Source organism: Rousettus aegyptiacus, unplaced genomic scaffold (assembly GCF_014176215.1).
Source record: "Rousettus aegyptiacus isolate mRouAeg1 unplaced genomic scaffold, mRouAeg1.p scaffold_m13_p_1, whole genome shotgun sequence".
Classification (NCBI taxonomy): domain Eukaryota; kingdom Metazoa; phylum Chordata; class Mammalia; order Chiroptera; family Pteropodidae; genus Rousettus; species Rousettus aegyptiacus.
This window is the reverse complement of record NW_023416284.1, coordinates 150,311,915-150,338,667: the sequence shown is the minus strand read 5'-3', so window position 1 is coordinate 150,338,667 and position 26,753 is coordinate 150,311,915. Positions and strand designations below refer to the sequence as shown.

The window sequence follows — 26,753 nt, the reverse complement described above, 5'->3', positions numbered from 1 at the left end:
GAAGTTCACTCAATCAACTAATTTTATCAACAGTACTAGTGATTTGGCATGTTTGTTTTTCCATTAAATTTACAACTAAGCTTAATAATTAAAATGGCTTTCAAGCATATACAACTTGTTATACACAAGACTAAAACCTTTTAGTTTTTTCTATAACTACACCGAAAATAAAATATAGTTTGTAATATTAGAGATTCTGTTAATACATAAAAAGTTTGAGGCAGTAAGTATATACTGAGGTAGATCCTTCTGGATTTTTATTTCCTTGCTTATTTTTAAATTAGTGATAAAATGACTGAAGAAATACTTTAAATGGAACTATATAATACTAGAGCTAAGGGAGATGATAAAATGTTGTATTACCATTCCATAGGAGACTATGAAAGGTAAATCTAAATGGTAACCTAAAATATTGAAGTTCCTCCCTTAAGGGAGAGGGTTGCGGGTGAAGGGGGGTACACACACATGCACCTTGAATCTACGAAATAATAATTATTTTAATAACGATTAGCATTTTCTGTATGATTGGTTAAAAAAAATAAAGAAAATGAAAACAGCTTTGAAAAATGAACACTTGCCCTGTTCCAAACTAATAAAGTATTATAGACTGCTTCTGCTTAACTTCTCCAAAAGCAATCATCCTTCACTTCATTTTGTGGTTAGTAAGGTAAGTAGTAGGTCTGGTCTTCTTGGAGCAGTGATTTAAGTTGTGTCCTACTCTGAGATGAATGAGAAGTGATTTGCTCAGGTAATCCTTTGAGTGGTGGTATTAAATGGTGACATATATCAACCAAATGATGAAATCGCTGATGGAAGATTAGTGAGGATTATTTGAGTTACAAATGGGTAACAACAAAGGCAAGATTATTATCTCAGAAAACATTTCTGTATATCCTGGGAAGCAAGGCTCAAATTTATTCTAACAGAAAGTTCTTAACTATTTTAGGCATAATGGACCCTTCTGATAATCTGATAAAAATTTTTACACAACTTTCAGGGATTCACAGAGTTCTAGAAAGTACATTTATAGACCTCCTAAGAGACCCGAAGTAGAATAATATACCCTGTGTTGCACATTAAAGAAAATTAATTACCTAATGTTAAAATTATTTATTAAATCAAAAAGCTAAGAGATAAATTTAAATTACAAACAGGAGTACAGCAGAGAAGATGGTATGTGATGGTGTTGCTGTGGTAAATGACAATTCAATATGGAATCGCAGAGTGATGAAATACCGACTGAGCCAAGGTGGGTAAATTCAAGGGAATAGGGTACCTGATAAGGAAAAGAATGCAAAAAGCCAAAGTCTGGTTCATTTATTTTATAACATTGTTAAGGACCAACCTGATCTTTTTGATGTATTTGCAAACCAATTAAATGAAATAAATTACTTAACTATATACGCAGTCGAGTCCATTGGGGATTTAGGCTTTTGCCATGTAATTTTAACTCTAGTCAGAGCTTTGCTGAATTTTGTGATTTATTTACAGTACAAAGGTATCTTATTAGCACTCAATGCTGCATAAGCAATAGCAATAGAATTTGCTATTTTGATTTTTGCAAGTGCTGGTCATATCTTCCAAATATTACAACTAGAATTAGCTTTCTGGGGCTCATCTGTCTACCATCAGCTTATGGATGACTTGGTAAGATGATCAAATTGAGCAATGTATTTGTAATGCAGTGAAACACATCACAAAACTGTATTTTTTAAAGCACCAAGATGTGCAAAGACCTATAAAACCCTATCTCAACCTTCAAAAAGCTTCCATCTAGTTGAAGAGTTCAGTACATGAAAAATTAGGAAACAATAAGAGAAGTAAGCAAACATCTAAGATATTAGCACAATAGATGCCAGTTGAAAGTGCCTAATCATAGGATTCATGGCTTAGAGCTGTGTTCTTAAGGCTACGATCTCTCCTATTATGACTTCTTGAGCAATTTTGTGGAAGAGAAGCACACTACAAAAAGAAAAATGCACAGAAAGGTAATGTTGATCAAATAAAATGTAGCTGTGGTGTCGTGCTTTGAATATCTGCTTGTTTTAGCTAAATATGTTTTTGTTTGTGCAGCCCTGGGGGAAAAGAAATTGACAATGTGGACCCATAGAACAAAGCAGAATGATCAGAACTCATTCTTGAGCTCTGTTTATTTTCCCCCTAAGCTGTCGAAATTGGCACCTACCTTCATAACACTGGTGTTGGCTTCTTTAATTTCAGAGTCAGCGCTCTGACCTGTTCTGTCAGGCTGGCTCTGTGTGCGGGCCGAGTAGGCAGCTATCTGTGTACTGTGATCCAAAGGTTCCTCATGAGCCCCTGTCATGCTATATCGCTGCAACTCCTCCTGCAGATATCCAAAATTCTGTTGTTTAAAGTAATTCATTTAATTTTGAAGGTGGTTCTATTTTTAAATCTTATTGCTGATGCAAATAGCACCAAAAACAACTTTGTGATGTCATTATTGTAAAATGTAATAAAGTATGAAAGAGAGGTGTGGAGTTGGGGAGGGCAGATGGGAAGCTATGACAATGGGAGGAAAAACCAAGTGTCAAAAGGTGATGGATGTCAATCCTCACTGGTTTAAAAGTTCCCTAGAGTGCTGATGCTACATTCTGCTCCTCTGGTCTCACAGAACCGTTTCCAGCTTGACCCCGTCTTCACAGCAGCCTTTCATCATGGGAGAAGTCATCCCATCATCAGTGCTACAAACTAAAAATGATAGAACAAAGCATCCTTACTCATGATTACATATCCATATTATACTTGTCCAAGCAGGACAATGGTGTCTTTATGAGAATTACTTGGAAAGTGATATCACTTCTCTACTATTCCCTTTAAATAATGTTAACTAGATACCTCATCATATAAAGATAGTAACAAAGAAATATAGAACCTTGAGATCAAAAGGAGGAATAAGCTAGTGCTATCAAAAATGTCTCTCAAAATTTCTTTAAGAGTTTTTATCCTCCAGAAACAGTTGTTTAAGGTAAAAAAAGAAAAACAAACAAACAAATATTTAAAAAAAAAAAAACCGGCTCTTGAAATAGTAACAGTTATTGTCATTTTTAAGCCTTTTTAAAGAGCAAAAACTCTGTACTGGTATTGTAGATTCTAAATTATGGTTAAAAGTTTTGTCCCTAGTTTAAAATTAAGTCTTGATAGTAATAAAAACTACAATGGTGAAGATAATGTGTCCAATAGCATTCTGAAGTAATAAATATACTCTGTGTCTTCCTCCAAGCTTACCTTAATAATGGATTTACATTATAGGGAGATAATGACCAGCCAGTGACACTATTACAAGCATCACAACTTCTAAGATGTTTGAGTAAGAGTTCTGGACAATGATTTAACCAACTATGGAAAGCACCCAACTTTAGGAAATAATAACTTTCAGTATGGTTTTAGAAAGGGAAAAGAGGGAGCTGCCATGTTCTGAAAGTTTGTGTCCTCCCAAAGTTCGTGTCCTGAAATCTAACTCCAAAGGTATGGTATTAGGAGGTGGGAAGGTCATGAGGAACAGACCTCTTGAATGGGATTAGTACCCTTAATAAAAGAAGCCAGAGACAGCTCCGTTGTCCCATCTGCTATGTGAGGTTTTTAGTGAAAAGGCAACCCAGATTGAGGAAGCAGGCCCTCACAAAACATCGAATCTGCCGGTGAAATATCTTGGCCTTCCCAACAAAATAAATGTTTGTATTCTTTCCAGGTACATGGATGTTTCTAGTTTAGAAGCCACCAGTTTATGGTATTTTTACCATAGTAATCCTGACTAAGACAGGAGCTGATCAGTGAGTGCTTACTAGAATGCAGAAGCTTTACAAATCAATTCAGCAAAAGTCTCAAAACATAGTCATGAAGTAGAGTATCTTATGTATTTTATGAATGAGAAAATTATTGTTCAGAAAAGTTAAGTAACTCTCTCATGATGATATCCCGAGGTAGGTAAGGCCGCCCGGGTCTAAGCCAAAGTTGGAGCCCTTTCCGCCACATGACACTGCATTTTACAGGGCAAAGCTTTCAAAACCTTTTTATTTTCCTACCTTCAGAAGGCTCCTTCAGAGGAATAGACTTTCCAACTAAATTATATTTATTAAAATAAGAAAATGTGGTTTAAGTTTTGTGAGATAACAAAGACCCTAAATATTGTTAAAATTGCAACCTAAGAGAAATCATTTGGTATAACTTTTGTCACTGAATTTTCAAATTAACATGGTCACATGAGGGTCATACTTTCAGAATCACTCTGAGTTGCTTAAAACACTTATTATATATGTTTGCTTGACAATTATCTGAATTTCTTATTTTTTAGTATGTCTTTACCAAAATCATTTTTGAACTGTAATTACAGCAGACCTTGGAAGTAATTTTAGCAAAATAACTACATTTATGAAAACAGATTTTGTTCAATTGTGTGCACACACACAAATGAATAATAAGATTAAGATGAGTAAAATTTAATTGTGAAGCATTTGAAGAGTCATCAAACTTATGTATGTTGATTAAACATTCTGGACAGCTGAAGTTAACTGGTTTGGGTCCTAAGAAGAAATCTTGTCACAGGTAAAAATGGTAAGACTTAAGAAAAAAATTGACATTGTAAAGAACTTTGACTCTCCACTCTTCAGTCAGCACAACCCCATACGTCAATGGAAACCGAAGTTAATTTGGATGATAAAAAATGCCGTATTAGCCATTATACTCTTTTATTTTCTGAAATTCCTTTAAATGTGTCTACTATCCATCAAATAAACTAGATGTATTAGATTTGGACATGCTTGCCTATAATGTTTCTTCTTAATCCAATGTTTGTAAAGATTAATTTTAAAAAGTAAAGTTTAAAATTTTTAATTTTTCTTAATGATGCCTAAATTACTGGGATTTATCTATCCTCTATTAAATTCTAAAAGATATCCATAAAATCATGTTAGTTCAGATTCCCAGAATTTAAGAACATGTACCCCGAAATAACTTCTAAATTTATAAAAATAAAACCCACAAACAACTGTGCAAGTGTCAATGATATATAACAGAACTTTCTTGTTCAAAGCAAAATACTGTAACATGTTTCATCTCAATTTTAATTTTTCCCATCACTGCAAAAGCTACTTATTTCTAACACACATAAACAGGAAGGGATAAATCCTAAACTTAACTGAATTTCATTTTTTTAAGTAGAACTTTTCCAAAAAATTAAAAGCGGGATGCCAGTTTTCTAAACAGATTTAAACTACATTGAAGCTTTTATGCCTTGAATGTAATACCTCTGTTTCAAAAGAAATGCCAACATAACTTAAAGCCCTTGACATAAGTGAAGTAAGAGAGTGCCGTCACAGTGAGCCTGTGTTTCTAATTCTATCAGCTTTCACCTAGTGTTCCTGCTATCATAAATCTCCAACAAAGCAGTGTTAGAAAGTCTGATATGTTCTTATTGGTGAAGAACTGTTTTGACTGTCATCAAGTATTTGAATACAGAGTGATTCTGGCCCTTGATACTGCCCTATACCGTACATGGTGTTTAAAAGTGACACAGGAACATGTTAATACTCTGCGAACTTAACAATTCCTAAGAACGTGCATGAAGTGAGCAGATGAGATGGAAACATGGCATTGTTGATTATAATGATTACCTGCTTTGTTATTATTCTTGCTTCTTCCCAGCCTTGCCAGACCCCTGATGACTTTGTGGCTGCCTCTTCTCCAGGGCACATCATGATTGGAGGTTTGTTTGATATTCATGAAAAAATGCTGTCCTCAGAAGACTATCCCAGACGACCAGAAATCCAGAAGTGTGTTGGGTAAGTAAAGCTTTAAAGCATACAATTAGATTTCAAGATTATACAGTGAAACTGGCATGTAAATGTTTACTTGTATTTATATCTAACTTATTGTAATAAAATTTAAATTCTTGTATTTTTAAGTTGCACATGGTCTTGTGATGCTTTCTTAAAAGAGAGGCATATCTATATCTATATGTATAACTAACCTCCAAGTGCAGAGACAATGAATGCTTTCCATTAATATATTTATGTGGATTTTGTCTAAAAAAATAATCTCTGAAGTCAATAGAGAAAACCAATACGAAGACACTGTAGCCACCACAACCACATATAGCTCATTTCTATTTCTTATTATCCACAACATGCATTTTGTTTTAAACATGGATCTATTATTTAATTATTTGTTTAAAGTAGACTACATTTAGTTTTTTTCTCTACACAAACGTTTTTGTCAACATTTTATTCATTTCCTTCTTGATAGAATCTAATTCTTTCATGATATATTAAAGCCCAACCTCAACTCGGAGTGTTCCTTCTTGGATGGCCACTATACACTGTGAAAACTTGACTCTAGAAAAGACATTTGGCACAGTGTAATATGGAGAAGTATGGCTGGGTAGAGGATATTACAAATGGCTTTTCTTTAAAGAGAACAGGATATTTAAATTTCAATTTCAGTTTGGGGGCAAACTAATTTTGTAAACTTAGGCAAATTACTTAAATTCCTTGAGTTCCAGTTCTCAAAGTTTTCACTGGTAAAATAAGGGGCCTGGGCACCCTCTTAGGACACAGGCGGCATCAGCTTCTGCTGCGACAGCCATGTGAAACTCACGCTTCCTTCTACCTCTAACATCCTTATTTCTATCTTGATGTTTTTGTGTGTAAGTTTGACCTCCTTTTTTCTCCTCCATTTTTTCTTTCTTTTGAAATCAAAAAGTACTTGCTATTGATGCCAACTATACTTAAATTAAAAAAGAAAAGTATTGATCAAGCCCTCTAAGAATGCCTTCAGATAAAATGTGATCCCACCGCACACTGAGATCCCTTCCTGGCATTTTGCCCAGAAGCTAGGCATGTTAAACTACTCTCATTATAATTGCTGATTATCATGAATACCAGGGAATACCCTAAAATAATTAATGAAGATTTTTAGAGCACTAAATTGGTACCCAAAGACTGATTGCAGATTTGAGTCCCAGAAATATAAGCCAACAATTAAGGATGGAAAGCACTAAAGAATCATTTGAACTAATAAGGAAATATGTCCTGGGGGGGAAAAAACCACTAAGTTGAACATCCTTTTACCTTATTGTCACTCCTTGAGAGAATAGTAGTCATTCAACATTAAACAACTAGTTATTAAACACTGACATTACCTAAGCCCAATTCTAGGTACTGGCGATACTGAAGTGAATACACCAAAGAGGTTCTGACTCTCATGGAGCCAACATGTGGGGTACTCTGAAAATACATTTTAATTGGCTGACAATTCATTATTTTAAGCTTTCTCTCTTCTTTGTGCCTTTCTTTAAATTAAAAACTTTATGCTAATTTGCCAAACTTAACATTTAGTGTACTATGACAAGTAGTATTATTCAAATAGTTTTATTTAATTTATCATAACCATTATTGATCTCTTACTATGTTTTAGGTTCTGTTTGTAAACTTTTATATATAGTGGTGATGAAATAAACATAACAGTAAATCAGTAATCAAACAACTCAATGCTCTGGTATAATCACAAATCTAGAAGTCAATTGGTAAAGCCTGCTGAAAGAGAAAATAGCTATGCGTTGGAGCTAATATAATGTCCTTTGCCTAGGAGAAGGCACTAGGATTTTATTCTGAGCCTGTTTTATATGTAATTTTTAAGAGTCTTATCAATTTGGTTTTAGACCACAACAGATTAGAATCAGAAAAGTAAAAGATGAGCTTGTGAGCCTAAAAAGCAGGTGCTTGGATAGCAATAAAATGCTGACATTTAACTACAAAAAGGAACAAAAATCAAACATCTCCATATTATTGAATATTAAATTGAATGTTCAAAATTATCCCAAAATTCATTAAGAAAGAGTTAAATCCTGTTCCATAGAACCCTTTTAAGAAACTATGAGTTCCTACATACCCTTTAGAAAGGTTTCCATCAAAAATTATTTTTAAATAAAGTTTAGACCCCTCAAGAGGTAAGCTTTACTGATCCAGAAAGTGTCTACTATAAGGTAGAAATGTGGATAAAATGATATATCACCATATCTGTGGAAGGGTTATATTCTGACTTCAAAAAAATACTTGTTTCTCAACAGCTTTGAAATATCAATTTTTCTTCAAACTCTTGCTATGATACACAGCATTGAGATGATCAATAATTCAACACTATTATCTGGAGTAAAACTGGGGTACGAAATCTATGACACTTGTACAGAAGTCACAGTGGCAATGGCAGCTGCTCTGAGATTTATTTCTAAGTTCAACTGCTCCAGAGAAATTGTGGAGGTTAAATGTGACTATTCCAGCTACATGCCAAGGGTTAAGGCTGTCATAGGGGCTGGCTACTCAGAAATAAGCATGGCTGTCTCCAGGATGTTGAATTTACAGCTCATCCCACAGGTAAGTTTTGTTCTACCTCCATACATTGGTTTTGATTATATTCTTTATTATGAAAGGACCAAGGTAACCTGGGAAAATAGTTAGAAAGTTGCTTTTCCTTTAACTTTCCTTTCTTTTCCATCAAAGAAAGGATGTGCCCTACTCTGGATCAAACAGTAGACAAAGCACTGAGGTAATAGCCAACCTTCAATCTGTCATGTCCAGTTTCTGACAGTTTTCAATGTGATTTGGATCAGACACAAACCTCTGAGGACCTCAACTACTTTGTTTCTGAAATAACATCAGTCAGGTGCTATGAAGAAAACAGAAGAGAGAGTGAGGGATAAGGGGAAGTGGAGGTCAGGGAAGACTTCTCCAGGTGATGTTTTGCTTAAAACTTAAATGAGAAGAGGTAGCCGAGGGAAGATGGGGAAGGGGAAGACAGCATCTAGGCTGAAAATCAGCAAGTGCAGAGTTGACATATTCAAAGAATAACAAAAACGTCAATATGTCTAGATTAGTTGAGCAGAAAGGAGTGTAGTAAGAGATACATTTACATGCATAGGCCAAGGCCGGATCATGTGGCATCTTATTAGCTGTGGTATGATTTACATTTGTTCTGAGCATGATGCTCTCATCACTTTGAGCAAAGACTGTGGAACTACATATCTCACTGTAATGCAAACCAATCACAAGGATTAAGCGAAAGGGTCTCTGAAAGACCAAAACAGATTTTACAGAGTCCTGCACTAAATTCTTGCATAATACAGAGTCAAGCGAGTCCTGTTGGCTTTTATTTTGCTACTTGTCTTCATATCACATCATTCTGTAACTCAGTAAGTCACTGCTTTCTAAGTTCAAGAGAGATTAGAAGCTAAAAGTTAGAAAATAAAAAGGCTTATAGTCAGATTACCAAGAAATGATCACGTGATAGAAATGAACAGATAAAAAATATAATAAACATGCATAAGAATTCAAAATACATAACTTTCTGGAGCTAAGATAAATAAGTGTATATGCCCATGAAAGACTCAAGAGTTCCATTATTATCTTATGGGCTAATGAAGGTGATTATAAGAAAGTTTAAATCCAAAATGACAAAACAAAATAATTGTGCCCCCAAATATCTCAGATATTCCAGACTCAAAATTTCTAGACTATATATAATGCTAGTTAAGTGATAAGTAAGAAGAGTAGACTCTTTTTGACAATAATCGTTTAATGTAGACATGTAATTTCCATGATAGACAATGCAAAAGGAAAGGGGGCCTGAATGGGTAACACTGAGTTTACAGAAGTCCAGCTCTCACAGCACAGGCGGGTATGGCAACATCAGGTACCAGGAAGTGAACTAAGGTTTAGTGAAGGTCCACCAAGTGTTATATCCATTTAAATTTTTTCCTGTAATCTCTACAAGAATCCTAGGTAACAAAATGTTAACTAACTTCCCCAAATTTATTGAAGTTAGGATTGTCGGTTTATCTGACTCCAAAGCCTACTGTTTTCCCATCATACCATTTGGCTGCTGTAGACAGTAAAAAAAAAAAAAAAAAAAAAAAAAAAATTCACTGAGCAAGTGACACAGTGCAATTGTTCAATTGCACGAAAGCTGTAAGTCATTAAAACTTTTGCACACATTAGATAGGTCTACCCAAATGCTGATGCTTGTTTGACTAGATCAGCAATCAGAAAACAGCCTGCAGACCAAATGTGGCTCTCAAGCTCTTAAGCTGTCAAGCTAAAAATTATGTTTATATGTTTAAAAGTTTGTAACAAAAATAAAAAAGAATATATGACAGAGATCATATGCGACCAACAAAGCTTAAAATATTTTATATTTGGTTCTTTACAGAAAAAGTTTGCTGACCCTTGGACTAGGTGATTATTTGACTGGATGATTTATTTTATCTAAAATAAAAATCATCAAAGTTGTAAATTAGACAAAATTTTGAACATACCGAATGCCCCAAAATGCATTTTGCTTTTTTGACTGGCTGTGTCTTTCCTGTATTTATCTCTAAGTATTTAAATAATAACCACCCTTGGCCCTGGTCTGAGATATGATAGATATAGATAGATAAGGAAGTATAGAAGGAGATATAAGGTAGAGTCTGAACCCTCAAAGGGCTATGCCATACACAATATGAAATAATTAAAGAGCAATGACTCTAAAACAGTCACCAGGTACCAAATATCATGATTTACATTATTTGTAAAGGAAGAGTTCACTGAAAGTGAAGGCTGGAAAGGACCAGAGACTTTAGTAAAAGTTTATGAAAACTCAACAATAATCAAAGAGTGGAACACACACTATGAGCAGCCACCTGGAGCTCTTCAACACTGTAACCAAAAGATTCTGTCAATTTTCAGGTGAGTTACGAATCAACTGCAGAAATCCTAAGCGACAAAATTCGTTTTCCTTCATTTTTACGGACTGTGCCCAGCGACTTCTATCAAACTAAAGCAATGGTCCACCTGATTCAGAAATCTGGATGGAACTGGATTGGCATCATAACCACAGATGATGACTATGGACGATTAGCTCTCAACACTTTTGCAATTCAGACTGCAGCAAATAACGTGTGCATAGCCTTCAAAGAAGTTCTCCCTGCCTTCCTCTCAGATAATACCATCGAAGTCAGGATCAATCAGACACTTGAGAAAATCATAGCAGAAGTCCACGTTAATGTCATTGTGGTATTTCTGAGGCAATTCCATGTTTTTGATCTCTTTAGTAAAGCCATCAAGAGGAATATAAATAAGGTCTGGATTGCTAGTGATAATTGGTCAACAGCCACCAAGATTACCAGCATCCCTAATGTTAAAAAGATTGGCAAAATTGTAGGGTTTACTTTTAGAAAAGGAAATATTTCCTCTTTCCAGTCCTTTCTTCAAAATCTGCATCTGTTTCCTAGTGATAATAACAAACCCTTAAATGAATATACCATGCTCTTGTCTGCCTGTGAATATGTCAAGGACAGTGATTTGAGTCAATGCATTTCCAACCATTCTCAGGGGATTTTGGCCTACAAGGCTAACAAGGATAGAGAAAGGAATTTCTTCCGGAGGAATGACTTCCTGTGGGATTACGCTGAGCCAGGACTGGTTCACAGTATTCAGCTCGCAGTGTTTGCCCTTGGTTATGCCCTTCGGGATTTGTGTCAAGCTCGAGACTGTCAGAACCCCAATGCCTTTCAACCATGGGAGGTACTAACTCACATGTCCAAGAAAATTCCCTACCATCATTTCCTCCATATCCTTCATTGTTTTAATTTGCAAAGAGTTATATGAACTGTTCTTAAAACTACTCCTTTGTAGACTCCTTCAGTTTTTGAATAACCTGTATTTCTACCATTAGCTAGCTCTTTGCTCTTAAGGATAACAGAGCTGTTATTTTACTTTCACCTCCTACTCTGACAACCAAAGTTGTTCTCTTTTATTTTCCAAGAAGATTTCTGTTGCTAATTCGATTTTCCATGAGTTTATGGATTTGTATCTGATCAAGGCTTCATATAAATTATCTCTTTTAATGCTCTTAAAAAACACAAGACCAACATGTTTAACGATTCTTTTTATTATTACTAAATTTTATGGGTGAGAAAACTAAAGCTAGGAAATGCCAGAAATATAATTCTAGTCTGGCTCTTCTGACTTCACGCCCTTTACTTTTCATGGTGTCTCCAGTTATGACTCTTACTTAGGACTATCTCTCTAGTCTTCTTCAAATGATTGTCGTTAGGTCAATCATTACAATTCCTACTATATCTCAGTTTAAAATGAACACTAATTGCACATAAAAGAAGTCTTTCCCTTTCTCCTCTTTGATTGTTTTTGTAGGAACTCAAAGCTTAATGCAGCCTTAGTTTAAATTTTCCATTGTTCTTTTTTAATGCCCATAAACAAAGCACTTAAAAGTAAATTGCTGCTTTATATGATGATAAATTTTAGACTTCAGGAATAAATTCCTCAATAATGTGTATTGAGGCAGAATCACGTTCTAAAAAACATATTTCTTTTAAATTGTAAGGGAAAAGTAGGTGAAAGAGAATAACACTCAATTCTTCTGATTTTACAAATGTGTATACAAGACAAGCTATTTCTAATTTTGTACTTTCTACTTTAAATACCCACAAACATAAGCTCCGAGGTCTGAGTCAATCAGATTACATTTGGATGGATCATGTGATGGTCATAGGATATTTAAACTGCTCATTTTAAAACTAGTTTTTACCTTATAAATAAAAAGTACAAAACCTAATGAAAAAGACTAGATATTAGGATTTTTTAAAATTAAAATTGTCTTTTTAAAAAATATATATTTATTTATATATCTAGTGATTTTAAGAGGCCCATTTGAAAGCATACACTGTATTATAAAATTTTTAATGAGGGCCTAGTAAAAACTGTAAATTAAGTAGACCACCGTAATGAAACCACAACATAGAATTTTACGAATGAGAGATTGAAAGAATATGCAGAGAAAATAGAACATCACGGAGACAGACAGGATAAACGGAAGGCTCATAAGGAAAAACAAATACAAATAGAAGAGCTATTTATCCTCTAAATCTCTGGGAAAGTATTTTAAATCAGGAATAAATCTCAAACATTCTGATGAAAAGACTCAAGAAAGTATAATCTAAGCAGAATCTGCTAAAATGTTTTATTTAAACACTAGAAGCCTGAGGTTATTCTTTATGTCCAAGGGAGCCTATCTAGAAACAAACAGAAACAGATTGAAAAGGAAATAAAGGAGAGTGCCTTGCTCCTTTGATCATGATGTGAGTGAGCTAGGTCTGTGCCCAGTTCAGTCAGACAAATAGTGCAAACAATTTTCTCTTTTTATAAAGGAATCTTTATAGACATTAAATTTAAAAGATCAGCAATATTCAGGGTCACTAATCAAAGACACATTCCTCAATATTATTTTGTCCCCTGGTAAAATTCATGAATATTTAAATAAGAGATTCTGAATGATTTTAGATTTAAAAAGCTGGAAAGGAGTTAGTTTTTCCCAATATTTGAGGATAATCCTTACTTTGGCTCCACACTTGCTGATATCTCTGAGCAGTATTCAGGGACAGTACAATAGTGATTTTGGTTTTCTTTTTCATTTTCCTTTACTTCTAATGACATACAAGGTGGTAAGTAATGTATATGGGTTGAAAGAATGTCTGAGAGTTCAACTTCTATAAATACATTTATTTAGCAAATATCTTTTGGATGTCTCAATGTTCCAGGCATTGTGTTAGTGCTAAAAATATTATAGAAACTAAGATAGCTTTATCCCTAAAGGAATCATTTATCTAGTGAGGTATACAATCAACAATTAGAGGGCTGACTACAACACAGGATGATGTATTACAATGTTTCATACAAACACAAGAAGGTAGAGAAGCATGCAATTGAGACAACTAATCCAGTGTTAGTAATTTAGAGAACATTCTCCAAAGATCATGACATCTCTAGAGAATATGATGGATGAGTAGCAGTTAGCCAGGGCAGAAATACTCCAGCAAAGTTCCAGAAGGGAGATAAAGCATGGCATCCTGTGGGAGAGAAAATAGTGCCATGGAACTGGAGTCTTTTGAGGAAACTAGAAACAAATGAGACTCAGGGTCTAGTGAAGGATCATTATTAGGGCTTTGTTAATAGAGCATCTCAAACTTTGAAGTACAGTTGAATTGCACAAAAATCTTATTATCATGTAGATACTGATTCAGTAGTTTGGAGGTAAGGAGTCACCTGAAAGTTTCTACTTTTAACAAGCTTTCAGGTGACACTGATACAGTGACCATCCTTTAAACAGAAAGTCTGTCTACTGTGTTTAAATATTTGGACTTGTTAGAACAAAGGGGAGCCAATTAAAGATATTTTTAGACAGGAAAGTGAAGTGCTCTGCTTTCCATTATAGAAACAGCATTCCCACCATAGTGTGCATTGATTAGAGGGACACAGGACTAAAGGGAAAAAGACCAATTTGGTAATTCAAGCATAAGATAAAAATGCCTTGTACTACAAGTGTGAGAGACATAAATGGATATTTAAGAGGAAGGAAGAAGAGCATTTGGAGAGAGATTGGATATAAAGGATGATAGAAGCAAAGATGTTGCAAATTATTCAAAAATTTGGTGCCATTTTTTGAGTTGGAAACAGAAAAAAGTAGAGGTCTGGTGGCAAGAGGAACTATTAAGCATTTTGCTTTGGAGATGTTGAATTTGAAGAACTTATGAGGTATTCTAGTGTAGCAATGATCATCAGATATTAGTCCAGGAGTCAGAAGAGACATGTTCCAAGAAGACAGTGATTTGGGAGTGATAAGAAAAGCAATAACTAAATATTTTTAAAGCATGTTATAGTAGGAACTGACATTCATCATCTCTAATCTTTATAATGTGGTAGGTCCACAGGACCCATATTCTTTATATTCCATCCTCAGGAAGTGGAAACAGGGAATGTGACTGAGACTTGCAGCAGTTTAAAGATGGAGGGAACTTCAACAATAAGGGTCTGGCCCGTGGTCACCCACACAGTTAGCAGTGAAACTGTCCCAGCTTTAGTCCAGTGGGCTTTTCATTCTACCACAAAAACTTCACAAAAGAAAAAAACATAGATTGGGTGCCAGACAGAGATGCAAGCCTGCTGCTTCTGCTATTCCCTAGTTTACTCACACAGTTACCTCTTTCCATAAGCACAGCTTACTTGTGGAGATAGAATGGACATCAGTGTAGTTAGGGAAACAGATAACAATGCCGACCACGACAGCTTAATTGGAGTGTCCTGGTCTCGTGTTCTCAAAAAACAGGTCATTACCATACAGAGGTGAATTATCTAATAATGGAAATGTGAATTCTACTCTCTAAATTTTGTAGTGTCGATTTATAGTGAATTTCAGAGTCTCAATAAAATATAAATAATTGATGGAAAAAGAATTTAATAGCTTAATAACTGAAACTGTAATGTTCAATTTTACTTTAATGCAGAGAAACTGTTCTGTCATATTTAACAAGTAATGAACACGCTGTTTTATTTGCCTCCACCCTCTTTCCGGTAAGAACAAGGGTAGAATTGCTCTAGTTTATTTACATCGTACAATGTTATCATCCTTTACAGAACGTGTATGTGTCAGAACTTTACCCTGTAAAACCTAATTAAATGCAGGAAAAAACAGGTGGAAATTGTAGTTCAAACACAAGAGTGGAAGAGGATATGCTCCCTAAAGAACTGAGTTACTGGCACTTATATGTGTGTATTGCTTAAGGAAGGAACAGAATAAAAATCAATATACAGGTATAGGTGGAAACGTTGACAGTAGGCCCTCGCTTATTCTTTTAGTTTTGTTCCCTCCATTTTTTTCTTCCATCCAATTGCTAGATAAAGATATTTTTTGGTTAATTCCATCATGTTAGACATAACATCCTGCTTCTTTAATGTAATACTAATTAATTTACATTCATTCAAAGGACTATGAAATCTGTGAGAATGTATAATAAAATCAATACACTCAGAGATTTTACTAAAGTGACATTTGGCCACTGGCATGACTAGTGTAGCTAATACGTCTACCTTAAAATATAACTTGATTCTCTTGACAAAAAAAAAAAAAATTAAAACAGTCATAGACGATTAACTGGGGAGTAGAAAAATATTTTTATTCAAATAGAATACTTTCACCTCATTCCCTAGACTTCGCGCTCAACAAAATGGCATCATAGATCTAGATAATGAGTGGTTAAGGTGTGTTCACAGAAGGTACTTACTTACTCAGCTACAACTGTATGTCAAGTTAATGGTTGAGGCAGAACTGCAACCGGTTTTCTTCCCACCTAGTCCCGTGTTCTTCTGCTGCAGCACAAGCTTAATATGGCTGCTTCATTTGTCAGTAAGATATTTCCTGTCCTAGGTGTAATGCATGCAATCTCACTGTATAAATTAGGTAATAAGACAAGTAGTTTTCACCACATTTGTATCCTCTCAAAAATCATTTTACTATGCACTCAATCACTGAAGCAGACTTGAAAACCACTGGAGATAATAAGATGCCCACTTTCCATCCAATAAGTAGCAAAGTATGAACTGATGGAGTGGGCAATAGCCGTTCTCATACTTATGCCCACCAACTAAAAAAAATTTCTCTGGTGGGGATGCTCTTTAGTACACACCCAGGAACAGGATACTGTCGTAACTGGACTGTCTCCCAGGTTTGTAGCTCTCTCTGTCCCCTCAGCCTTCATTTTAAGGATGGTGAGCTCTGGCTTGGATTATCCCCTCATACCCCGCCAAGGACTGGGGTCGATTGACTCTAGAAGTAAGGATGATTTGCCCCCATGCCATAGCTCCAGATGGCACGTTGGTGATTACTTTTGAGTCAGAAGGAAAAAACATGAAGAGATTTTGAATTAGGTGCAATGGAAAGACCCCAGAATGAAAGCTAAGGTATGTGTCCTCAGATTAGTTTCTTCAACCCATAACTGTGGCTTCATCTAAGAAAAGAGGAAGATGATTCCTGCTCAGCATTCTTCACTGAGTTGTGATGGAGTAAAAGGATATCACAGATTTGAATATTAGCAAGTAGTATATGAATGTCAGTTGAAATTTTTAGTTAATATACTCAAAATATTTTTATTTGTTTGCACTACATCCCTATTAGCTGATACAGGTATTAATAGGTATTAATTTAACCTTTATTAATCTTTAATCTGTGCAGATTATAAACTAAACTTGTTACATGCCTAATTACATTTAATCCTTCCAATAAACCTATAGGGTAGGTTTCATTTACCTTATTTTACAGATGGGGGAGCTGAGGCCTGGAAAGAAATTGTAACTGTCAAGTTCACACCACTAATGAGATATGGAACCATAATTCAAGCTCAGGCATTTGCCCCAGAAGACACGTTATGAAATCCTGCAACAATAAAAAAGAATATTTTCAGATTTCAATTTTATGGGCTAGAGAAGCTCCCCTCCAAAAACATTAACTTGCTTTCTCAAATTCACAGAGCAAGACTTTCGCAGAAATGAGGCTAGAATTATCAAATTGTTGCAGGCAGTTAAGAACTTTATCAACTGCTTACCATACCCACTGATTCAGAATTGCCTTCTTCGAATTTTTAAGTGATATTCCTTGTAAGGCACTGTTATAATTGAGATAATGGATATACACTTATAATATTTCTATTAGTGTTTGTTTCTGTTATTGTTTTTTATAGTTACTTGAGGTACTGAAAAATGTGACATTCACTGATGGAGGGAACTCATTTCATTTTGATGCCCATGGGGATATGAATACTGGATATGATGTTGTGCTCTGGAAGGAGATCGATGGCCACATGACTGTCACAAAGATGGCACAATATGACCTAAAGAATGATGTCTTTATCATCACAGACCGGGAAACAAGAAACGAGTTCAGGAATCTTAAGGTAATTGTCTGTAGGCTGCTTTGCAGCATTCAAATCAATTGGTACCTCGACTGCAAAAGTCCTTGACCTCATGAGGACCTCCAGTGATGCTACTACCTGTTCACTGTCTCCAACTTTCCTCCTTAAGTTCCATGGTCAACTTGCGTTTCAATTCCTTGTGCACACCCTCAGTTCCCTTGCCCCCCACCCCTTTAGCCATACTCATTCGACCAAAGCAAAATCCTGGTTAAGTTAAACTCTCTACCTAATCAGTGTAGGCTCCATGTAGCCGAACTTGGAAAAGAACCAAACACACGAAAAGACACCTTGCTGACGGTTCTGACTTTAAATTCATGATTTCTAACCTCCAGTGAGCCCCAATGCTGCTGGGCAATCAGACTATCATCCTAGTTTATTAACCTGCCCACCTACCTAGATGGCTTTTTAATGTTTTTTTTCCTCTGTCTCCAATATATCTTCCCCATCTTTACTTTCAGTTGACCCTGCTTCCTCTTTCACTAACAAAGCAAACAATCAGAAGAAAACTCTAGAGTTCCCCTGCTACTACATCTGTGCCCATGTCCCTGCCTTCCATCTGGCACTGTGGCTGGACTGTCTGTGCTCCTAGGTCAACTCCTACACTTGACCTTTGAATCCCAACCCCCTTCACTTACTCAAGGATATTGCTCTGGCAATGCCCCACTCTCTCCTGCATCCTCAAGTATTTTCTTTCTTATAATATCTATACGATGATACAAATGTGCTGTTGTTCCTCCCATATTAAAAATAAAAGGAAGAAAAAAGTCCTTTGATCCTCACCCTCCCCCTTCATATATTGCCCATTATTCTATTATTTTAAAACAAAAATCTTTTAAAAAGTTAAATATATTCAGTGCCCCAAATTTCTCTCTTCTATAATTTTTTAAACTCTTTAATTCCATCAAAATTCTTTCCATTCACCAAAGTTAATAAATCCAAACATTATCTTTCTTTACTTACTGGCTGGTCTCCCCTCTGTGAAGTGCTTCACTGGCTTCCATAACACCACACTCACTCGATTTTCTCTTCTATCTCTGGCCATTGCTTCTCAGACTCCTTTGCAGATTCTTCCTCATTTTCACTGTCTATAAATATTGGTGTGTCCAAAGCTCGGAACTTCTCTCTCTCTCTTTTTTTTTTTTTTTGTCCACACCTTTCATTTCAGAGCCTGATCTCTTTCAGGCTCTTGGATTTAAACGTCATTATATCAAAAACAAATGACTCCCAGATTTTTCTCTTCTGAATTTCAAACCCAATACATATACAACTGCCTAACTGGCATTTCTACCTGGATGTCTAATAGTCATCTAAATTGATTATCTCTAAAACTGAGCTCCCAAACAATAAATGGCAACTCCCTTCTCCTACTTGCTCATGGAAAAACCTGGTGGGATCCTTGTCACTTCCTGTTACACTTGATAGCTAATCTAAGTTTTACTTTCAAAATGAGTTCAGAATCTGACCTCTTTTTGTCCTCTACTCTATTGCTGCCACCCCGCTCTTCCATACATGCCTTCACTTCTCTTGGCTCAAGGCCTTTTGCCTCCCATTTCCTTTGCTTTAATAATCTTCTCTGATGTCCATGCAGTTTACTTTCTTACTTTTTTTCTGTCTTTCCTAAAATGTCCCCATCTCACAGAAGCGATCACCTATCACTTTATTTAAAATTGCAATGTCAACCTAATACTTCTTATACCCTCCTATCCTTATTTTTCTCCTTAACAATTATCCCTATCTAGCATTCTGTACATTTTGCTAATTTTTATCCTGTATATTGTCAACGTTATCAAATAGAACCGAAGGTCTATGAGAACATGGATTTTTGCCTTTTCGTGCTGTGGCTCCAACAATTACAACAGTGTCTGGCATATAATGGGCACTCAAAAAAATATGGGTTGGATGAAAGAATAAATATAGTAATGCTTTAAGCTACTATCTTTGTTCTAATTTTCCCTGTCATAAGTTTCAGTAAAGCAAAAATACTTTCTCCTTGAAAGATAGTCATCTTTCTATATTTTCAAACTTTTATCCTCATTTTCATTATCATCATCACCATCCTTATATCTACCTTGTGAACCCAACAAGCACTTTGCTTAAACATAGCAACTTACACTGGATCTTTTAAACTATGCTGTGACTCATTTTCTTATTGAATACGGAGAGGATTCTCTGTTATAATCTCTGCAAGAAACACTGTTTTTAATTGTTACCTAGACTTATCTCCAAACTTTTTAGGAGCAACACACAATAAGAAGAAGGTGATAAAATAACAAATAATGGAGTGGATTTTTTAGTGATTTTTTAGAATGGGAGGAGCTGATCACCATAAAAAGAGAGACAAGTTTTTTCTTTCTGATGGAAACATCTATATATTTCAAGGAGGTAGTAAAAACCAATTATATTTGAAATCAATTCGGTCAGATTCCAAGACCCACTTGTCAATATGCAGGTTTGTTGGATTATAGCATTTCTGGTAAATCATAGGAACTCATAGTCCGAGACATTGGATAATCCTAAATCTACTGATAGCCTGAAGTTATCAATACCAGGCTTTAGAATGTCTTCGCTGTCCTTTATGTGGAGGGGAGGGAAATGGCTGTGTTTCTAGAAAGGAATGTTGCACTTTTGTCCTCTTAATGCTGTCTAGCTTTATCTCATAGATAAATCCTTTAGTATACTCTGAGCATCCTCCAGAGTATGAACACTTCAGATTAAAAGTTTGTCCTGGAGAATCCACAAAGCAGATAGATACCTTGCTTGCTGAAAACCCAAGTGATCAATAACTAGGCTGGGAAAAAGGAAGGCAGTGCTTGTAGACACAGGGATACTGAATCTTGGCTACTTTTCTCTCTCAGCCAAATCATTTTCATCTCCCATAGAGAAGACTAGTTATATTAGTACTTAGAAAAAGCCATTAAGAGAATCTAGAGAATGTCTCATTTACCCATTCTGCTTTGGCTTCCCAAGGGTAAGAGTGAAGCAATAACAGATTTATCTCACAAGATGTGTCATGAGAAAGGGGCTGTGAATGGAAAAAATAACACAGCTGAGGAATGACTAGCTAGAATGGAAACAGAGGTTTCTATAAAAGTAGAATGCTACGTATGATTCACATCGTGACAGTGGAATTATAACCTAAATTCTCAGGATGGTTTAAATATTACTCATATACATAGGGTTGTTTTTTAACTAATACTTTAATGGTTATAAATTAAAATTTTTCTGTTGTTTTCTTTTTTAAGATTAAATTGGACATGGTTCTTGGACAGCGTGATTAATAAGCTTCTTCTAAATAATATAAAAGTCCAATAATTTATTATCTTCTTATATAGTCAAACTTTTCATACAGCACATGATTGGGAAATTCCAAACTATCCTTTTTTTCTTTAGTTCCACCACTACACATTTCTCCTTCGGTTAGGGACTGTGTGAAAGAGCTAATTTCTCTTACTTGTTTATAGAATTTGTTAACATGATGGAAACTCTGTCTTCCTAAAGGAGTTTCACTATCTGAAATATTTACTATTTTTTAGACTTGTTCACATTTCTCCAGATAATAGAACAATTCTATTATGCTTAAAAAAAAAAAAAAAGACTGAAATACTATTTAGGAAATTATCTTTAAGTTTAGTCCATGTTAGGATAAATCTTTTTTAAATTTTTTATTTGGGGTTTCTTTTCACTTTGCAGCGAATTCGATCCAAATGCTCCATGGAATGCAGTCCTGGGCAAATGAAAAAAACTATGAGAAGTCAACATATCTGCTGCTATGAATGTGTGAACTGTCCTGAAAATCACTACAGTAATCAGACAGGTAATTATAGCCACTACAACATAAGAGATGGAGCAAGGCACTTGAGATGCATCTGATTCCAAAGCCCTTGTCTTAAGATAATTCTTTTTTTGTTTCTGAGTTTAATATCAGTTTATTTTCTTTTTAAAAAAATTCATTTATTTTTATTATGGTGAAATTGGTTAACAAAATCCAGTAAGTTTCAGGTATACAATTCGACAGTAAGGCATATATGTATTTCATTGTGTTCACAGAATTCTTAAGAGTCTCTGAACTGCCACCTATAATTGCAAGTTTATGAGGCTAGCATCTATCTTAAGTATATTAATTTCCTAAAGACTCATGGCCCAACTGGCTTTTTCTCTTTCTCTTCTCTTTCTCTTCATTCACTTTTCTTTCTCACTTTCTTTGGGTTCTGTGTATACTTTATTTTAATAAGTAACCAATGTGATCATGATCTCTATCTGTTTTCTAGTCAGGGCTCTTACTAAGAAGGATTCTATTTGTAGCATTGTGGACAATCACCTGGTTTAAATGTTTGCAATGTAACTGAATCTCCTCTGTCTTTTAGATATGGATCACTGCCTTTTATGCAACAACGAAACACATTGGGCCCCTGTAAGGAGCACAATGTGCTTTGAAAAGGAAGTGGAGTATCTCAACTGGAATGACTCCTTGGCTCTCCTGCTGCTGGCCCTCTCCCTGATGGGAATCATGTTTGTTCTGGCCATTGGCATAATATTTACAAGAAACCTGAACACACCCATTGTGAAATCATCTGGAGGATTAGTGATCTGCTACGTGATCCTTCTCTGTCATTTCCTCAACTTTGCCAGCACAGGCTTTTTCGTTGGAGAACCACAAGACTTCACCTGTAAAACCCAGCAGACGCTATTTGGCATGAGCTTTACTCTCTGCATCTCATGCATTTTGACAAAGTCCCTGAAAATTTTGCTAGCCTTCAGTTTCGATCCCAAGTTGCAGAACTTCCTGAAGTGCCTCTATAAACCGATCCCGATCATCTTCACTTGTACAGGTATTCAAGTTGTCATTTGCACACTCTGGCTAATCTTTGCAGCTCCTACTGTGGAAGAGAATGTCTCCTTGCCCAGAGTCATTATCCTGGAATGTAAGGAGGGATCCATCCTTGCCTTTGGCATCATGTTGGCCTATATTGCAATCCTGGCCTTCATTTGTTTCATATTTGCCTTCAAGGGCAGGAAATTACCTGAGAATTACAATGAAGCCAAATTCATAACATTTGGCATGCTCATTTACTTCATAGCTTGGATCACATTCATCCCTGTCTATGCTACCACATTTGGCAAATATTTGCCAGCTGTGGAGATTATCGTTATTTTAATATCTAACTATGGGATCCTGTGTTGCACATTCTTTCCCAAATGCTATGTTATTCTTTGCAAGCAAGAAACTAACACGAAATCTGCCTTTCTCAAGACAATTTACAGTTACTCTTCCCACAGTGTAGGCAGCCTTGCCATGAGTCATGTTTCACTGGACTCCACTAACACCAATATCACCATGAACAATCCCAGCCTTGGTGGCAAGTCTGCAGCCTGTCAGAAAAGCAAAGATCTCCAAACAGTAGCACACATATGCAAGGCAAATGCTACAAGTGTTTCTAAAACTTGGCCTCGAAAAAAATTTTCAAGTATATAAACAAATCCTTAAGAAATGGCACATTCCAGAATAAAATACTTCTAGAGTCTTTGCATTTAAGATGTGCATTTACTTTCTGAGCAAATATATTCTGTGTTTCTTCACTGCCACCATTTTTACAAAATTTCGGTTGAACACTCCCTCTGCCCAATGACTTGTTTAACAAAAAAAGTAGATTCCTCAATCTGAAACTCTCTCTCTATATCTTACTTCCTCCATCTGCCTCCATCTTTACCTGCTTCCTCTTAGGCACATAGTTGTAGGTACCTCTTCTATTCAAAATTATCCCGTAACATGCCATTTTTATTTCATCCCTTACCACTCTTCTCAAACCTCATCATATGGGTTGTCTCATTCTTTCTTAAGCATCTTCTCCTTCCCATCTCCACTACTCTGTTTAGTTGAACAACATTTGAGCAGTTACCACGCATCAGGTGATATGCTAAATACAAAGGAACAAGAGGATTAAGGCATCATTTCTGACCTCAAGGAGCTCAAAATCCAGGGGTAGACAGTCACATATAGACATCTTCAATTCCGTGCAGGAGATTCTATGATTGTAATGTGTATGGGGCACTGTAAGAGTATAGTGAAGTGGTACTTAGTCACCCTGGGGAATGATGGGACGGTTTCAAAGAAGGCTTAATAAAGGATATGATGTTTAGATGATGTCCTGAAAGATGAGTATGAATTAGCTAATCAAAGAAAGTTACCTAATCAAAAGAAAACAGTTCTGGATAAAAGAGGAAAGTAGGAGCAGCAGCAGAAAATATGTTGAGAAGATATATTCAGGGGAGTGCAGTCATTCTGGTGTTTCTCGAGAGGAGTCTTCTTTTCTAAGTAGAAGTTAGGTCATGAATGAGTGACATAAACTGAAGTTCTTTCATAAGGAGTTTAGGTCTTTATCATATGAGTAGAGGGTGGCCATCAAAGTATCTGACAGAAAGATGACAGATTCAAAGTCCTATTTTAGAAAGATCACTGATACAGGGTAGGAGATGGAGTCTAGTTGAGAAATGATCAGAATCGATACCAGTAATGAAAAGGAGGATGGAATATATATATTCAATCTATATAAGACTCAGTAATTTTTTGAAGTGGTTGGTGAAAATGAAGTATAGGCTGCTAGTCTGGCTTGGTGAAGGGTGACATGGAAGACAAGAGGAAGACTGGTTTAGAGTAGAAGATGGAATATTGAATTTGAAGTACCTAAAGTAATAGCAAAATGTATCAAGTATTCATATGAATATAAAACTATGAGCTCATGAGATAGGTAAGGGCTGGTGATAAAGATTTGGATGCCATGTTTCACATCACTCCTACCCTTATAAAATAGATAATCATACAAAATAACATTGTCTCCAAGCCTGACATTCTCCTTAGCTGCTGCTCTCTTTCTCCCTCTTTTTCACAGCTGAGTGTTTGAAGGAATTGTTGACTTGTGACTCATTAATTCTGAGCCCACTGAAATCTGGCTTCTAGTTGTACCACTCCACTGAAATACTTCAGAGAAAAGTTACCTGTGACATTTTATTTGTCAAATTTAATGGTCATTTTTAAGCATTTATCTACCTTGTATCTTAATGAAATTTGCCGTACTATCCCTCCTTCTTGAAATCCTTCATTCCCATGATATTTTAAAGTTTTCAATGATCAAAGCTCTTCATTCTTGTGCAAGGCTCTTTTAGTTCTCTGACATCCCTGACAACTCGGTTTTGGTCTTTGTTGCTGATATGTCTTCCTCCACTTGACTCTTAAATGTGAGAATTCCACAGAGTTCCACTCTCAGTCTAAATCTCTTTCCTTCCAATATACTCTCTTGTTGCAATATTACCTATCTTCATGGTCTTAACTGTGACCCTGACAACTCCCAAAACCACATGATCCAGGTCACTTTCTAACGAACCTACCTGCTTGTCCCTCTAACACTTATGTCAAAGTCATTATGTCTAAAATTTAATTCGATTCATTGTTTTCTTCTCCTAGCTCCTCCTCCTACCATTTTCTATTTCTCAGCATATTGTATTACCTGTGGGCTAGGTGAAACCCTGGGATTCATTCTAGTCATCCTATCATCTGCTTCACCCTTCTATACCTTTAATTCATTGTCTGTCTTTTACTTTCTAACTCCTGCACCTTTTCAAAACCTTGTCATGTCTTTATCCCTGTTATTGCTTCCTTAATTTAGGCCTACATCACCCCTTTCATTGATTGTTTCAGTAGCCTTTCCATTTGGCTGTGGTCCCTCAATGTTTCATTCTAAATGTAGAAAGGTCTCAATAAACCTTCCACTCATTTCCACTAGATACAGTTTTATAGTAAAAACCTCTTTATATTACTCAGTTGCTTTAAAACCTACATTAAGTCAAAACTTCTTATCCTGATGCCCCGACACTTCAGGCCAGCACCAGTGTCTACCCCTTCCTGTGTGATGCATTACTCTTGAGGAACGGCCAAGTGCTAGGGATTTTCCACACCCACACATTGCTGTTCCATGCCTCAGAGCCTACCTCTTCTCTGTGCCTTCATGTCCCCTCAATCCTTTCTCCTGAAGCACTCTAGCCAATCCACCAGGCACAATTCAAGAATCTCCCATTCTACCAAGACTTCCTTTCTGCCTCTATCACAGGACCTATTACACTTTATCGCATTCACTTGTTTTAATTTAATTTGTTCAATTAGTATTTATCAAGTGTCTACTATGAATCAGGCAAAATTCCCCAAACAGGGAATGATAAAAGACAGAAGAGTTCTTTCCTCTCAAGGAGTCTACATTCCAGTTTTTTTCACCATTGCACAGTGAATAGTAAATTCTTCTTTAGTCACCGCTCTCTCAGCTACTCTTCCCTCTCTGTTAACCACGACCATCCTCACCACAATTTAGCTCTTACGACTTCACACTTCTGTTCTTGGAAAATTCTAAATGAATTACCTCCCCCAGGATTCCCCTTTCAATACAAAGAATATATTATCACAGATCAATCTTTTTAAAGCTGGTTCCAGTACTATCATTCTCCTATTCAGAAAAAATTAATAACCTCTTGCTGCCTTCGGAATTTAGTTAAATTCTCCTACTTGGCTAAATAAGACCTTCCACAGTGTTACTTCAACATGGACTGAATGTTAAAAAAAGAAAGAAAGAAAAAAAGATGTTAATTCTAATTTACTGCTCAGCCTAACTGTATTCACACACAACATGGCAATAAGCGTTTATAAAATTGTTAAGGGTATAAAATATTCTGATGTACATGAACGTGTTAAGAAATGAGTATTCTGTTTGTGATTTTAATGACTCATTGCTCTGTTGATATAAAAACAGTTTTTCCTGTTGACATGAGAGCAAAGCTGTAGGAGAGCATCCAGATTCTTGAGAGTGATCACGCAAAACAGAAATCCCAGCACTGTTGTGCCAATAGAGCAATAAAAGAAGTATTGTTTCAGAAGAGTTGTGAGTTTTACTATAACTACATA

General features: G+C 35.8%; 1 protein-coding gene and 1 long non-coding RNA gene across 2 annotated transcripts; one reads left to right on the top strand and one right to left on the bottom strand.

Moving 5' to 3' along the window:
- Positions 1 to 2,600: 2,600 nt before the first annotated feature.
- On the bottom strand, positions 2,601 to 19,139 carry LOC107520187. Its single transcript, XR_004950942.1, has 4 exons — positions 18,770 to 19,139; positions 17,149 to 17,274; positions 5,631 to 5,808; positions 2,601 to 2,709 (listed from the first exon to the last, which is right to left on the bottom strand). It is a non-coding gene; the product is annotated as an uncharacterized LOC107520187 (long non-coding RNA).
- On the top strand, positions 2,704 to 26,687 carry GPRC6A (G protein-coupled receptor class C group 6 member A). Its single transcript, XM_016163652.2, has 6 exons — positions 2,704 to 5,798; positions 8,084 to 8,387; positions 10,737 to 11,573; positions 17,579 to 17,791; positions 21,500 to 21,623; positions 22,174 to 26,687. The coding sequence occupies exons 1-6, from the start codon at positions 5,605 to 5,607 to the stop codon at positions 23,280 to 23,282; spliced, it is 2,781 nt and encodes a 926-aa protein (XP_016019138.2). The 5' UTR covers positions 2,704 to 5,604; the 3' UTR covers positions 23,283 to 26,687.
- Positions 26,688 to 26,753: the final 66 nt, after the last annotated feature.

Coding starts and splice junctions, on each gene's coding strand:
- GPRC6A (XM_016163652.2), top strand. CDS start 5,605: ATGGCATTGTTGATTATAATGATTACCTGCTTTGTTATTATTCTTGCT. Junction 17,792..21,499: donor ACGAGTTCAGGAATCTTAAG/GTAATTGTCTGT, acceptor TTCACTTTGCAG/CGAATTCGATCCAAATGCTC. Junction 21,624..22,173: donor TCACTACAGTAATCAGACAG/GTAATTATAGCC, acceptor TCTGTCTTTTAG/ATATGGATCACTGCCTTTTA.